We start from the raw sequence: 13,187 nt of genomic DNA, 5'->3' as shown, positions 1-13,187 counted from the left end.
GTTGATACTATGATTGGTGTCCCTATTATGTTCGTCTTGAACACCTTTCCGTATCTAAAAATAGTTAAGATGTAACAAGATTTCGGTAAGAAACATAGAACTAATTCTACCTCATCTGAATTCAAATCCGGTATTACGTTTCCATGAAAACTTTACGCTAAACTAGATTTCGTGTACAATAAATTATCCATTCTAGCTAATGGTCTTGACAAATAATGTACTAAACTAGATTTCGTGTACAATAAATATTTTTTTCAAAAAAACTATATGAGATAATAATACATTTCGTAGTGAGAAATTTCTTTTGTTGTATGGGTTTGGTATATGCACAGTTATATACACATCCCTTCGGCTTAAATGAATGGTGAATTAAATGGAAAGGTGAAGTCTACGAGAGAAGTAGGCGAATGGTGTATGGCTACAAAAAGAAACATTTCATCCATGTCTATTTGCTGCCCTTTTATATACTAATGATATATCTTCCCCTCGAACATCCCGAGGTTCTTCTTCTTTAACCAAAAAAAAAAAAAAAGTATAGACGATAACTCGATATTAATGTGCTAGTGTTCGTATATCTAAGACTAGCGAGCGATACCGAAGATAAAGAATCAACGGATATATCATCATGAAAATTATATTATGGTGGAAAAAAACGTGAAGGTGTCTGATTTAAGAAAAAAATATATACAATAAGGTAAAGGATAAATCAGTGGGTATTCAAGAGGACCCATTTTAAAAATTTTATTAGCATACAAGAAATAATAATGAATAGCAGAAGAACACAAGAAAGATGTTTAGTGCATACTAAAATAATAATAACATAGGAAACTAATATACTAGTAAACAGAAGAGATAAAGATGACACATGAAATGTAGTGAACTCAATCATCCCAAAAAAAAAAAAACACACACACGCTTAAACTATTTTGCTGTTGTATACGGCCAAGAACATGAAGACAGCTTGGTTTTGTCAGTCCTTTTTTATATATAATATAAGGTGAAAAATTATGTTATGTCAAAGAGTTCAAGTTTAACTATTCGCATCTCCAATAGATTTATTTGTATTTTTCTTAAAATCATCATTACTATATATAACTACTTAAAAAGAGATCAGTTAGTTATATTTTTACAAAAATAGTTCTTAATTTTCTGTTGTAAATTTTGTTAGTAATTTATGTTTAGATGAAGAAACAAAAAAGTTAGTTCTCTAGGGTTACTATACTGAATATATAGTTGGAAATAGGCACTAGGCATGCAGGACAATTGAATTATAAAGAACAAAAAGACGACCCTAACTAGTAACTAAGCAGACGTAATTAAGGGATACAAATCAATTTTGAATTGTCTCTTTTGAATTCGATATAAAAAAGTTTAGTTTATATTATAATAAGATTTGATAGAAAACGACTTTTCTTATTTTCTGGTTAAAAGAATTTAATAGAAAAAAGAGACTTACAAAGATTTTCGTTTTTCCATGAAGGTAACCGGCCGAGAAGAATAACCACAAGCGATGAAGTTTAGGGTTTCTCCGATCAGCGGCCAGCCTAAGCTCCCCTTTGGAATCATTCCCTTCTTCTTCTTCTCTTCTTGTTCATCTCCTCCATCTTTCTTTTTAGATTCTCTTAGACGAAACCAGAACCATGGACGGAGAAGTATTCCGGCCGTCAAAACCAAGAAACCAGCAACCCAATAGTCCATGAAATCAAAAGGCCAAGAAATATTTTCCGGTGACCAGAAAAGTTCTCTTCTTAGCGGAGGATACGTACACCAAAAAAATCTAAGGATATGCCTAAGCACATGTGGATGTAGCCAAAATTGACAAAAAAAAGAGAATTGTAAGAAGGTTTCCAACAGAAAATGGTTTCTCAATCCTCAAAAACCATGCAGGAAGAGGAAGTGAGAGAATAAATATTTGAAGAGCTAAAGCTATGGTGATGTCATTGTCAATGTGGGCAAAACAGAGGAATTAATGATATTATAAAATCCACTTTTACCTGCCTCTCAACTATATAGTAAATATATTAATATACATTTATTGTCTTTTAAAAACTTTTAAAACAATTTAGTACAATATGTGTATATATATATATTCAAGTTAAGAAATCATCATAAATTGTTACTATTTTTTACTATAATCTTGAAGTTACAATATACATCTCAACAATTTAGTAAGCATTAATGACAATTTATTTAGTTAGCAACATTTGGACATATCTATTTAGTCATAATTCGATTTTCACATGTATATATATCTAAAGAATTGCATGAATTAGTAATAACGAACTGAATTTTAGTTATACATAGTATTTGTTATTTTAATAACTAAAACCATAAGATTTAGATTTCTGTATTTTTAACTAAAGAAATCCTCTCAAATTTTCCATAACTCCTAAAAATCATGAAAATCCAAATCTACCAACTATTTTAAATAACAATAGATTTTAAGATAGATTTTTAAATCATTAGTTCAATAACAGTGGATTTCAGGAGATTTTAATCCATGATTGAATAACATAGAATTTGTAAAATTTACACAAATCACTTAAAATGTCAAGTTGAATACACCCACTTGGTTCAGATTTCATTTTTATAAATCATAGAATTAATTTTTCTGTATATCATGACATACTCATATGTTGTTATTTTTATTTTTAAAAAGTCACCTCTGTATATTTTATTATTTTTAACTGATATTAATTTAGGTTAATACAAATGATTAAATTAAATTATTTGAGTCAACATGATACTATAATATTTTTATAAACCTGAAAATTAAAAATTAAAAACTATATTTTGATTTGTCAATATTTTGGTATATATGTATAGACTTCATATCTCCATAACCTTTCTTATATTTTCTTAATTGTGTTATGTAAGAAAATATAGCTTTATAGTTTAAACATAAAGCTTTTTGATTGTATTATTTATGATAGATTGCATTATTAGTTTTTGCTATTAAATTAAGATTATCAATAAGTATGATTTTGTTATTGTTATTTCTATAAATAAATATAACTAATTAAAACAATTGAATATATTTAGTGTGTAATTTGATATATCTAAAAGATTGTCACAGTCAGATTAGATTCTTCAACATTGAATAATCGTAGTACTGTGTATAGAGAATATTGGTCGATCTACACTAGGTTTAGGAGAATTTAATTATTCATATTTAAAAGATACTACCAATTAAGTACTCTTAAAATGCATTGAAACATCATATGCGTATGCATCTTTATTATTTTGATCCGTGATAGTAGTAGTGGTGTATTACTAATACACTACTCTTATAACATCGGATCCGTATTTCTAAAACCTGCAGCTCCAAGTCGACGCTAATAGTACTATTAATTTAATTTAAGAGCAGCAAAACATAATTGTATGAATTTTTTTTTTTTGTCAACTGAGAATATATTGAAGACATTGGGTCCGATTGGTAACGTATAGAAAGCTGTACAAAAAAGCTGTAAGCTGGAGCTGTAAGCTTTTAGTGAATAGTGCAAAGCTGTAAGAAAAAACTGTACATAAAAACTGTATGAAAAAGCTGAAAGTAAAGTTTTTTTGTAAAGCTTTTAGTAAAGTTTTTGTGATTGTTAAATATTAAAACTGTATATTTGTAAAGTTTTTAAGAAGTGTTACCAATCATACCCATTAATTTGGGTTACAACAAGACTTGAGTAAAGTCAGAACCTATACAAAGGCCTAAAGACTAGTAGTTTCTAGTCACTAAATACCCCATCTAACATAATTGTATGATAAACAAAACAAAATGGAGATGAATTAAATGAGGGGACAGAAATTGGGAGCGGCTATTGCGCCACGCTTAGGCCAATTTGTCTCGTCTCATTTTTAGATATTAGATAGCTACTTCTCACCCCCACTCATTATTATTTTGTTTTTCAGTTTTTCTATTCATTATTTTGTTTTTCCATTTATAGAAAAATCCTTGTACACTCGTTCTTGATTCTAGTCCACTATTAGCAACATGTAAATATATTTTACGCGCCAAATGGTTTACAAATAGCAAGCAATAAAACCCGTATAACAAAACATTACTGTATTACGTTACTAATTCCAACGTTGTAAAAGTTTTGTACTACCGCAAAAATTTGACTTTTCTACGAAACGCCAAAGTCATATATTATCAATGTTTGTAAGTTTTGTTACTCGGTTATAATTTGAACTAATAATACTCGATCATAGTTATCATCAATATGTTTATATCTCAATAATGAGATCCACTTCCCTGGACCAAATTGTTTATTAGCAAAGTATATGATTGAAAACAAAGTAAACATAAACTTCATAATACAGTATCGGTTATGAAAACAAAAGATCATCGAATGCTTTGACAAAATATATATAAAATTCGAGATCTGCTTTAGAATGCGAAACAATGATGAACATGACTTCATTGATTAATCCATGATCTTATTATAAGAAACATAGACAGACGACACACATTATGTTAATCAGTGCTATTAAACTAGTATTTTATTTGCTTATGCCATTGAATTAGAACAATACTTGGGTTCACCCCTAGGGGTGAACCTCTCTATTCACCCCCTAATAAAATAAGGCAATAAAATCTGTATACATTATTATAAAATTAAAAAACTTAAACCGCACTTTAATAAATCCAAACCGACATATATGAAATCTAAACCCTAACCATCTCATTTGTGAACCCAAACCGTATATAATTTCGTTCTACTTATAAAATCTAAACCCTAACCATCTTATTTATGAACCCAAACCGACATATAATTTCGTTCTAATTGTGAAATCTAAACCCTAACATCTCATTTGTGAACCCAAACCGACATATTATTTTGTTCTACTTGTAAAATCTAAACCCTAACTATCTCATTTGTGAACCCAAACCGACATATAATTTCGTTCTAACTGTAAAATCTAAATCCTAACCACCTTATTTGTAAACCCAAACCGACATATAATTTCGTTTTAATTGTAAAATCTAAATCCTAACCACTTCATTTGTAAACCCAAACCGACATAATTTTATTCTAAGTTTAAAAATCTAAACTAAGCCAATATTTAACTTTCCTTAATTAAAAGTATACAGAATTTGTTTCCTTAATTTGGTATACTTTTTAATTTAATTTTAATTTATTTTTGAAATAAAATATTAGAAGGAAGATTCTAATTGGCTAAAAGAAAAGGGGGTGAATGGAGAGGTTCACCCCTAGGGGTGAACCTAAGTATTTTTCATTGAATTATTAAAGTATGAATGTACGATTATCGATATCATATACTCCATATTTTATATACTCCAATATTTTGTCAATTAACATATAATATCGTATTAAATGGTGACAAATAATAATCACTAATGCAAAGAACTAGCTATGTTATATTAGGTTTAACATAATAATACTAATACAAATCACTAGGTTTAGATATACGAATACCAACTTGTTACTTAGTTAGTAGTATTACTTATGAGTTATGATACTTAATCCAACTTTACTATTGGGGAGTGTGATCACTATAACATGTGATCGGAGGTCTTTTAACCTTTTGACTTAATATCCAAGAGTATTAATTAATAATCGAATCTATGACTGATAAAAAGCGAAGTTACACATGTTTTTTTTTTTTTTTTTTTTAATAAAAAAGCTTTCTGACCATGTTAATAAAAAAGGTCGGTCCACAATAAATTAATTAGAAAGCTTTCTGCCTAACCTGTTTGTATAATATTTAGACCACAACTTGTAACAACACGTTAGCATTGTTAGGATTTAGATTCCGACCATCAACACAAGAAACAAAAAGATACGTTTGAAATACCCTAACGATTAACGTCTTATCTGTTTGTTAATATTTTTACAGCAAGTAGAAAATAATTAGGCTCCAAGGCTCAAGTTATCCAGTTCTTGATACCTGTAGTCTGGAGACTACACAGACAAATTAAAATGTCTCGAGCTGTGAACCTTTTTTTTTTCTTATGTTAAATAAATAATTTGTGAGAGTACCCATATATATATTTATTGCTGTTTCCATCGCATAGAGAGAGCATAGCAGCAGAGATACAAAAAGATTGACTTGTCATTGTCAAATCAACCATTTGGTGATTTCGAAAAACTCACCATCGCCATTGAAGACCTCTCTCTCTCCTCTGTTTCTTTATCTTTTCGATTACAAAATTTTACTTTCTAAAAAACAATAATGGTTCTCTGTAATTTTTTCTTAATTTTGTCAACTATAAAAAAAAAAGTATACAGAAGGGTAAAAAAAAGTATTGGAATCAAAAGAAAACGAAAGTTTAACTTAACTTGCGCAAGACGCAACAACAGCATCGACACCATCATCGTGAAACAAGGACATTTTACTAATGGCTACAGCTTCTCCGTATAGTGATGCCTTCGTTGATTTCTCAATCCGGACCTCCACGAAATCCCCAACTTCAGGATTCCTCTTCAAACCATCATCACCAAGAGATGCTTTATCAAACAGAGGCTTTGTGACAAACGAAACTCGGTGTCCTTTATCTGTTTTCCCGATGAGTTCTGTCTCAGGCGCTCTCTTGTTTGGTCCTTCGACTAGAACTAACTGCATTGATCCGACTTGAGAGTCGTAACACGGACCTGTGGTTTCACGGAATGCTTCTATTAGTTCTGTTAAACGTCTCTGCTTGACTTCCTCTGGAACATCGTCTATGTAATTCCGATGAGCGTGTGTCTTTTCTCTCATGCTGTATGCAAACATATACGCCATATCGTATCCAACTGCTCTCACCAGGCTTAAGGTTTCTTCATGCTCTTCTTCGGTTTCTCCACAGAAGCCTACCACCAACACACACACACACACACACAATCCAGTGTAAGGCTTCTAAATGAAGAAAAAAACATGGAACAGGTTTAAGCAATGTTTTTTTGAGTTGGCTTACCAGTGATAAAGTCGCTGGTTATAGCCACATCTGGTATAATACTCCGAATCTTTTTAACAAGATCCAAGTAAGCTTCTCTGGTGTAACCTCTACGCATCTGTTCAAGTATTCTGCTATTACCAGATTGTGCAGGAAGATGGATGAGATTGCAGATATTATATCTATCTCTCATCAAATATAACAACTCGTCAGGGTAATCTTTAGGATGAGGCGAGGTAAACCTAAACCGCATCTCTGGAAACTCCAAGGAGAGTCTGTCCAAGAGATCAGCAAATCGCAAACCCATGTTTTTAACTTTACACCTGCTCGAGAATCCTTCACTGTATTCCCACTTAGCACCTGACTCAGGATCAGACGAATCATCGTTATAGCTGTTCACATTCTGCCCTAGAAGCGTAACTTCTTTCACACCGGCTTCCCACAGCTCCTTAACCTCTAGGACTATGGACTCCACGGGACGTGACCTCTCTCTGCCTCTAGTGAAAGGAACAATGCAGAAAGCACACATGTTGTTGCAGCCTCTCATAACCGAAACAAAAGCAGTAATTGAGTTTTCAGAGATTCGCACTGGTGATATGTCAGCGTAAGTCTCTTCTAAAGAAAGAAGAGTGTTGATTCCTTTCTGTCCATAGTCTACTTCTTCCAATAGCCTCGGGAGATCTCTATAAGCATCAGGACCACAAACCACATCAACCATTTTATCAGAATCTAGAATCTTATCCTTTAGTCTCTCAGCCATACATCCCAAAACAACAACTTTAGGAGGTTTGAGTGAGTGTGCTCTTCCTTTAGCAACATTGAACTTCCATTCACGTTTCAGGAACCAGAAATAGTTAAGTCTTTGCCATACTCTCTGTTCAGCATTCTCTCGGATAGCACAAGTGTTGATGAATATAACTTCAGCACTCTCAGGATCAGCCACCACTTCTTTATAACCTGACTTTTTCATGATCGAAAGAACTATCTCCATGTCGTTTATGTTCATCTGACATCCATATGTTTCATGATAGATCCGACCTTTTGACGCAACATCGGTAGTATCTAATGTGCTTTCAAAGAGCAAATTCAAAAAGAATAGTATAAGTTCTAAAGCTTAATCCACATAATCAATTGCACAACTTGAAAGATAAAGGTCAAAACTTTTGACTGACCACTAAAACTAGAACAATGACGAACATAATCTTCCACAATCTATGCATTGATGAACAAACAGATTGACTTAAAATGGTTTCTGCAACTTAAATTTCGAAACTTTAGGGTCCCCAATTGAGTCCAACACCAATTAGGTTGCATAACAAACAAAATTGATGTTAAAAATCAAAACTTTAAAAACTCCTAAACCTATAATAGAGGACTTACTCAGATTCGATTTCGGGAGTGGTAAGAGAAGCTTGAGTTGGAGACGAACTGTTGGAGGCTTGGACCATCAAACTTACCAGAACCAGCAACTTGAGAAACAGAGAAGCTTCTAGAAAGGTTTAAGGCAAACCCATTCTTCCTCTTGATAGGTTTATGTGCGAGACGATGCGTGCTGTGGCAACGAGGGAGAAGAGAAGCAGCAGAGGAAGAAGTATGGATTAGTTTCGAGGAGAGGAATGTGAGAGCGAAACAGCGTCGTGTAGAGGCTTTGAAACAGAGAGAGCAACCGTGAGGGTTGATGAGAATGGAGGAGAGCGAAGATGACGCCATTGGAGAAAAGATGAGGAGCTCTTCAAAGTCTCCACCAGAACAAACAACGGGAGGCTCTCACTCGGTCAGGCTTAGGGATTCATAGTTACAATCTACTCAGACTAAAACGCTGCGTTTCGTTATCCAGACTCAGGGGTAATATTGGTATTTCACTCTCAGCCTCTCACTTTAACTAACATCTTTGGTTAGAACGAAGAAGAAGACGTGGAGGAGTAGAAGAAGTAGAAGAGTGATGATGATGATGATGATGATGCAGAGATTGAGAAGATCGGAAGAGTTTATAAGATTTGGATTTACATCTCTGATTAATCTCCGACCAAACAAGAACTCAGTGTCCCGTTCTCTGTCAGGTTTGATTTCATCTTCAATTTGACTTTTGTAATTAGATTGAGAGATGAATAAAAAAAAACTGAACTTTGATTTATGGGTTTAGGTTTTGTGAATCACTACGACACAAAAGGCAAGCTTTTTGAGTCAAAGAATGGGAACCATTATAATACTGAGCTTCATCATCGATGTCTTGGTAAAAATTTGGGGATGCTGCAGCAGTACAAGTGTTTTGGGTCATCATCTGCTTCACAAATTGAGAGAAACCCTTTGTTTTCGTCGTTGGATTCGAAGGATGTTAGCTACTTCAAGGAGATATTAGGTGACAAAAACGTGGTTGAAGATGAAGAGAGGCTTGAGACTGCAAATACTGATTGGATGCAAAAGTACAAAGGATCTAGTAAGCTGATGCTCTTGCCTAAGAACACAGAAGAGGTGTTTTTTCTGACCATTACATTGTTTGGATTGCGATGAAAAATTTGTGTTTGACATTGACTGTATTTATTGTGTGCAGGTGTCTCAGATACTTCAGTATTGTGATTCGAGGCGTTTAGCTGTTGTTCCTCAAGGGGGAAATACTGGTCTTGTTGGTGGAAGTGTGCCTGTTTTTGATGAGGTTCGATACTTTTTTTTCTCGACTGATGTTGGTTGGTGATGATCAAACTGTTGGCTAGGTAGTTTGAAAGCTAGCAAAGGAAAATTTCAGGAATGTGAGAGATAGGAACATAAGGAAAAGAAGTTTTTTTTTCGATCATAGATGTGACAAAAGTTTGCGGCATTTTTGCAGGTGATCATCAATGTTGGTTTGATGAATAAAGTCTTAGCTTTTGATGAGGTAAATATGGCAATCTTATATTCTAGTGTCAGTTACTTACTTCTTAGGTAGCTGTTCCAATAGTTTTCATAATGCAAAAAAAATCAAGGATACTTGATCTTGATGATGATGATACGATGCTCTATGTTCAGGTCAGTGGTGTCTTGGTATGTGAAGCAGGATGTATTTTGGAAAATCTGGCAACTTTCCTTGACACGAAAGGGTAATTTAACCATGACTTCTAACCCTCTTTTAGTAACAATGAACTAAAAATTAATAAAAGAATGTCTTTTTTTGTCGGATATAGAAACATAAAATTTTTGTTTCCTCAGTTTTATTATGCCTCTGGACTTAGGTGCAAAAGGAAGCTGTCATATTGGTGGAAATGTTTCAACTAATGCTGGTGGTTTACGCCTTATTCGTTATGGCTCACTTCATGGAACCGTATTGGGTAATGACTTACAGTTCTGGTCACTTTTGATCCATCTGAAATACATTTGATTTGAGTTTCAACTTCATCATCTTTAATTTCTCACCATCTCAGGTCTAGAAGCTGTCACCGCAAATGGCAATGTTCTTGACATGCTTGGAACTTTACGCAAAGACAACACTGGGTACGACTTAAAACATTTGTTTATCGGTAGGTATTATTTTTATTATGTTGTGCTTGTACTGTTATTTCAAATGTCACTTCATCACCAAAAGAGACTGATACATCTTAAATTTGCTCTTTTCTTGTTTCAACAGGTAGCGAAGGATCACTTGGTATTGTAACTAAAGTTTCTATTCTCACACAACCAAAATTGTCTTCTGTAAATTTAGCTTTCATTGCCTGCAAAGATTATCTCAGCTGCCAGGTTTATGACAGTTTTCTTCCGTATTCTGTAATTGAATTCTCTCTACAGAGAAGATAGCGTGTAAACTGTTGTTTTCTCTCCTTATGTTTCTTTTCTTTCCAGAAAATTCTTGTTGAAGCAAAGAGAAATCTTGGAGAGATACTATCGGCTTTCGAGTTCCTTGATAGCAATTCAATGGATTTGGTAAGCTTGCATTCTAGATACTCTATCTTGTGTACAAGTCTTTGAGTTTTGTTAAATCCTTTCGTTTTTAATTCATTCTACAGGTACTGAACCACCTAGACGGTGTACGTAATCCAGTTTCCTCTACGGAGAACTTTTATATTCTGATAGAGACAACGGGGAGTGATGAAACTAATGACAGGTATAATGAATTTTCCGGTCTTTCTTGAGACTTTCACAATTTTCCGTTTCATTCAAATGAGGCTCTCTGCCAAGTATTCAGATCCCTTGAGAGAGTTTTTTCCTGGTTGAAAAACTAATGCAGGGAGAAGCTTGAAGCTTTCCTGTTAAAATCACTGGAAAAAGGTTTAGTTTCTGATGGTGTAATCGCTCAAGACATTAACCAAGCATCCTCATTTTGGCGCATACGAGAGGTAAAAACCTTTTAAGAGTTATTTCCCCTGAGAACTCTTGATGTTACTCGACGAATAATGTGATAATTATTACCCTGCAGGGTATAACAGAGGCATTGCAGAAAGCAGGAGCTGTTTACAAGTATGATTTATCCTTACCGGTTGAAGAAATTTACAATATTGTCAACGATCTTCGAGGGAGATTAGGTAAGAAACATATCAGTTTACTAGCTACTTTTAACCGAAAGATTCAGTGAAAAACTGCAACCAAACATGCATATGCTTCAGGTGACTTAGCAAATGTTATGGGATATGGTCACCTTGGAGACGGAAATCTACATTTAAACATCTCAGCGGCAAACTATAATGATAAGGTAAAATACAAATATCAAGTTGAAACATTCCAAGAGTTTAAATAATCATCATTCAATAACTCTTTCCTTGCAGCTTTTAGGTTTGATAGAACCTTATGTCTATGAGTGGACATCAAAGCACCGTGGAAGCATCAGTGCAGAACATGGATTAGGTGTAATGAAAGCTAATGAAATCTTCTACAGCAAATCACCTGAAACTGTGAGTTAACAAACAACAAATGGAACTATGTAGACAACGTTCCTGTCACTATATTCTTACCGGAATATAAAATATGCAGGTTGCAATAATGGCTTCCATTAAAAAGTTGCTGGACCCTAAGGGAATTCTCAACCCATACAAAGTTCTTCCTCACTCTCTCATCTCTCACTAAGGTAAAAAAAAGATTATTATGTTTTATGATTACGCACCGAAATTATTGAAAGCATCTATCTTTCTATCATCTATCTATCAATGCTCTTCCAACGTCAAAAGTGAAGAATCATCATCTTTTAACTTTGGAATCATTGACATTCTTTGTTCGGCGAATGCAAGGTGGTGATGAGATGATTCTTCAAACAGGAATTTGGAACATAAGCAGCCAAGTTTGAGCATTATGATTGATGCAAAGGAACAAGAAAAACAAGTGCTGATTTAAAAGTCTTTAAACTCTAAAGTGTATATGCTTCTTCTTTGTTGTTGTTGTTGTTGTCACCTTGTTTTAATATCTAATTATTGAAGGATAAGAAAGAATCAAAACCTATGGATCTGACGTGTATTTAAAGTCAAAAATTTGCAGTGTATCTAGACCAAAACTCAAAAAGATAAAGTATCTATCATAATAGCATTTTCAAGAATCTCTCACATAATATCTTTCTATTCTTGGCAATTTCGGTTATAATGATTTTTCTTGATTTGTTCACAGAAGACTTTGTTTTCTTCTTCCAGAGTTCTGTTTTTTCTTCATGTGTGTGAACCTTTCTTTAATAGGTCTTTTAATTCTTAGAGAAACCAGATCGGTCAGATAAACCGGAATAATATCTGGTCCGATTGATATGTCTTAACTAACTTCTCTAAATTAAGAGAAAAGCTATGGATTTTAACATTCTACCAAGTATATATTCTTGTGAGACCTTAAGTAATTGGACCAGCTATAGGAATATAAGATCCGTCTTGCCATCGCCATAGCCCATAGTTTCCATGGAACAAATGTGTAATAGGTCTGGTTTAAGGTGAAGTCAATGCATAAAAACAACATCATGATTGTAAATTTGTAATTATGACTAGTCAAATTTGATATACCATCAAGTTGCTTATACTTTTGTAACCATCGATCCATTCAAAATAATCACAATTCACAAAGGCCAACAAGACAGTGAAAGCAATATGTTATCAATAAAAAAGAAATCCAAGGTATCGTCGATGAATAATGGATCCATTAATGGGAAATAAATTAAAACAATGTTACGGGTCAAGTTATACCTGATGCATGCTCAAATTTTTTTGGCGTTAATATACATGCACCAGTTTGATTATACTAAGAATAGTATGAGATTTTTAATTTAGGGAATTTCGTTTTCTGAAAATTAGAGTGTTTTTATGATAATATTCCTAACTGGTTTTGAGTGAAGATTCGGTTCTCCAACACAAGTGGAAAGTCCCGA

At 33.5% G+C, this 13,187-nt stretch overlaps 2 protein-coding genes across 3 annotated transcripts; one reads left to right on the top strand and one right to left on the bottom strand.

Moving 5' to 3' along the window:
• On the bottom strand, positions 6,201–8,433 carry LOC104729546 (CDK5RAP1-like protein). Its single transcript, XM_019233403.1, has 3 exons — positions 8,270–8,433; positions 6,911–7,959; positions 6,201–6,806 (listed from the first exon to the last, which is right to left on the bottom strand). The coding sequence occupies exons 1-3, from the start codon at positions 8,335–8,337 to the stop codon at positions 6,292–6,294; spliced, it is 1,632 nt and encodes a 543-aa protein (XP_019088948.1). The 5' UTR covers positions 8,338–8,433; the 3' UTR covers positions 6,201–6,291.
• LOC104729545 (D-2-hydroxyglutarate dehydrogenase, mitochondrial-like) lies at positions 8,797–12,380 on the top strand. 2 transcript variants are annotated; one of them, XM_010448497.2, is made up of 16 exons: positions 8,797–8,949; positions 9,033–9,361; positions 9,441–9,542; positions 9,714–9,761; positions 9,893–9,963; positions 10,073–10,191; positions 10,285–10,380; positions 10,488–10,597; positions 10,700–10,780; positions 10,864–10,961; positions 11,085–11,193; positions 11,274–11,379; positions 11,461–11,546; positions 11,620–11,745; positions 11,825–11,918; positions 12,106–12,380. In XM_010448497.2, the coding sequence occupies exons 1-15, from the start codon at positions 8,832–8,834 to the stop codon at positions 11,915–11,917; spliced, it is 1,692 nt and encodes a 563-aa protein (XP_010446799.1). In that variant the 5' UTR covers positions 8,797–8,831; the 3' UTR covers position 11,918; positions 12,106–12,380. The 2 variants fall into 2 exon arrangements, with proteins under 2 accessions (XP_010446799.1, XP_010446798.1); XM_010448496.2 differs by having other exon boundaries at positions 12,079–12,380.

The sequence above is a fragment of the Camelina sativa genome, chromosome 12 (genome assembly GCF_000633955.1).
Source record: "Camelina sativa cultivar DH55 chromosome 12, Cs, whole genome shotgun sequence".
Classification (NCBI taxonomy): Eukaryota; Viridiplantae; Streptophyta; class Magnoliopsida; order Brassicales; family Brassicaceae; genus Camelina; species Camelina sativa.
The sequence above is the reverse complement of the archived record's forward strand: the minus strand, read 5'-3'. Positions and strand labels throughout refer to the sequence as shown.

Coding starts and splice junctions, on each gene's coding strand:
- LOC104729546 (XM_019233403.1), bottom strand. CDS start 8,337: ATGGTCCAAGCCTCCAACAGTTCGTCTCCAACTCAAGCTTCTCTTACC. Junction 7,960..8,269: donor ACTCCCGAAATCGAATCTGA/GTAAGTCCTCTA, acceptor GCTCTTTGAAAG/CACATTAGATACTACCGATG. Junction 6,807..6,910: donor AACCAGCGACTTTATCACTG/GTAAGCCAACTC, acceptor TGTTGGTGGTAG/GCTTCTGTGGAGAAACCGAA.
- LOC104729545 (XM_010448497.2), top strand. CDS start 8,832: ATGATGATGATGATGATGATGCAGAGATTGAGAAGATCGGAAGAGTTT. Junction 10,781..10,863: donor ATAGCAATTCAATGGATTTG/GTAAGCTTGCAT, acceptor TTCATTCTACAG/GTACTGAACCACCTAGACGG. Junction 11,547..11,619: donor CGGCAAACTATAATGATAAG/GTAAAATACAAA, acceptor CTTTCCTTGCAG/CTTTTAGGTTTGATAGAACC.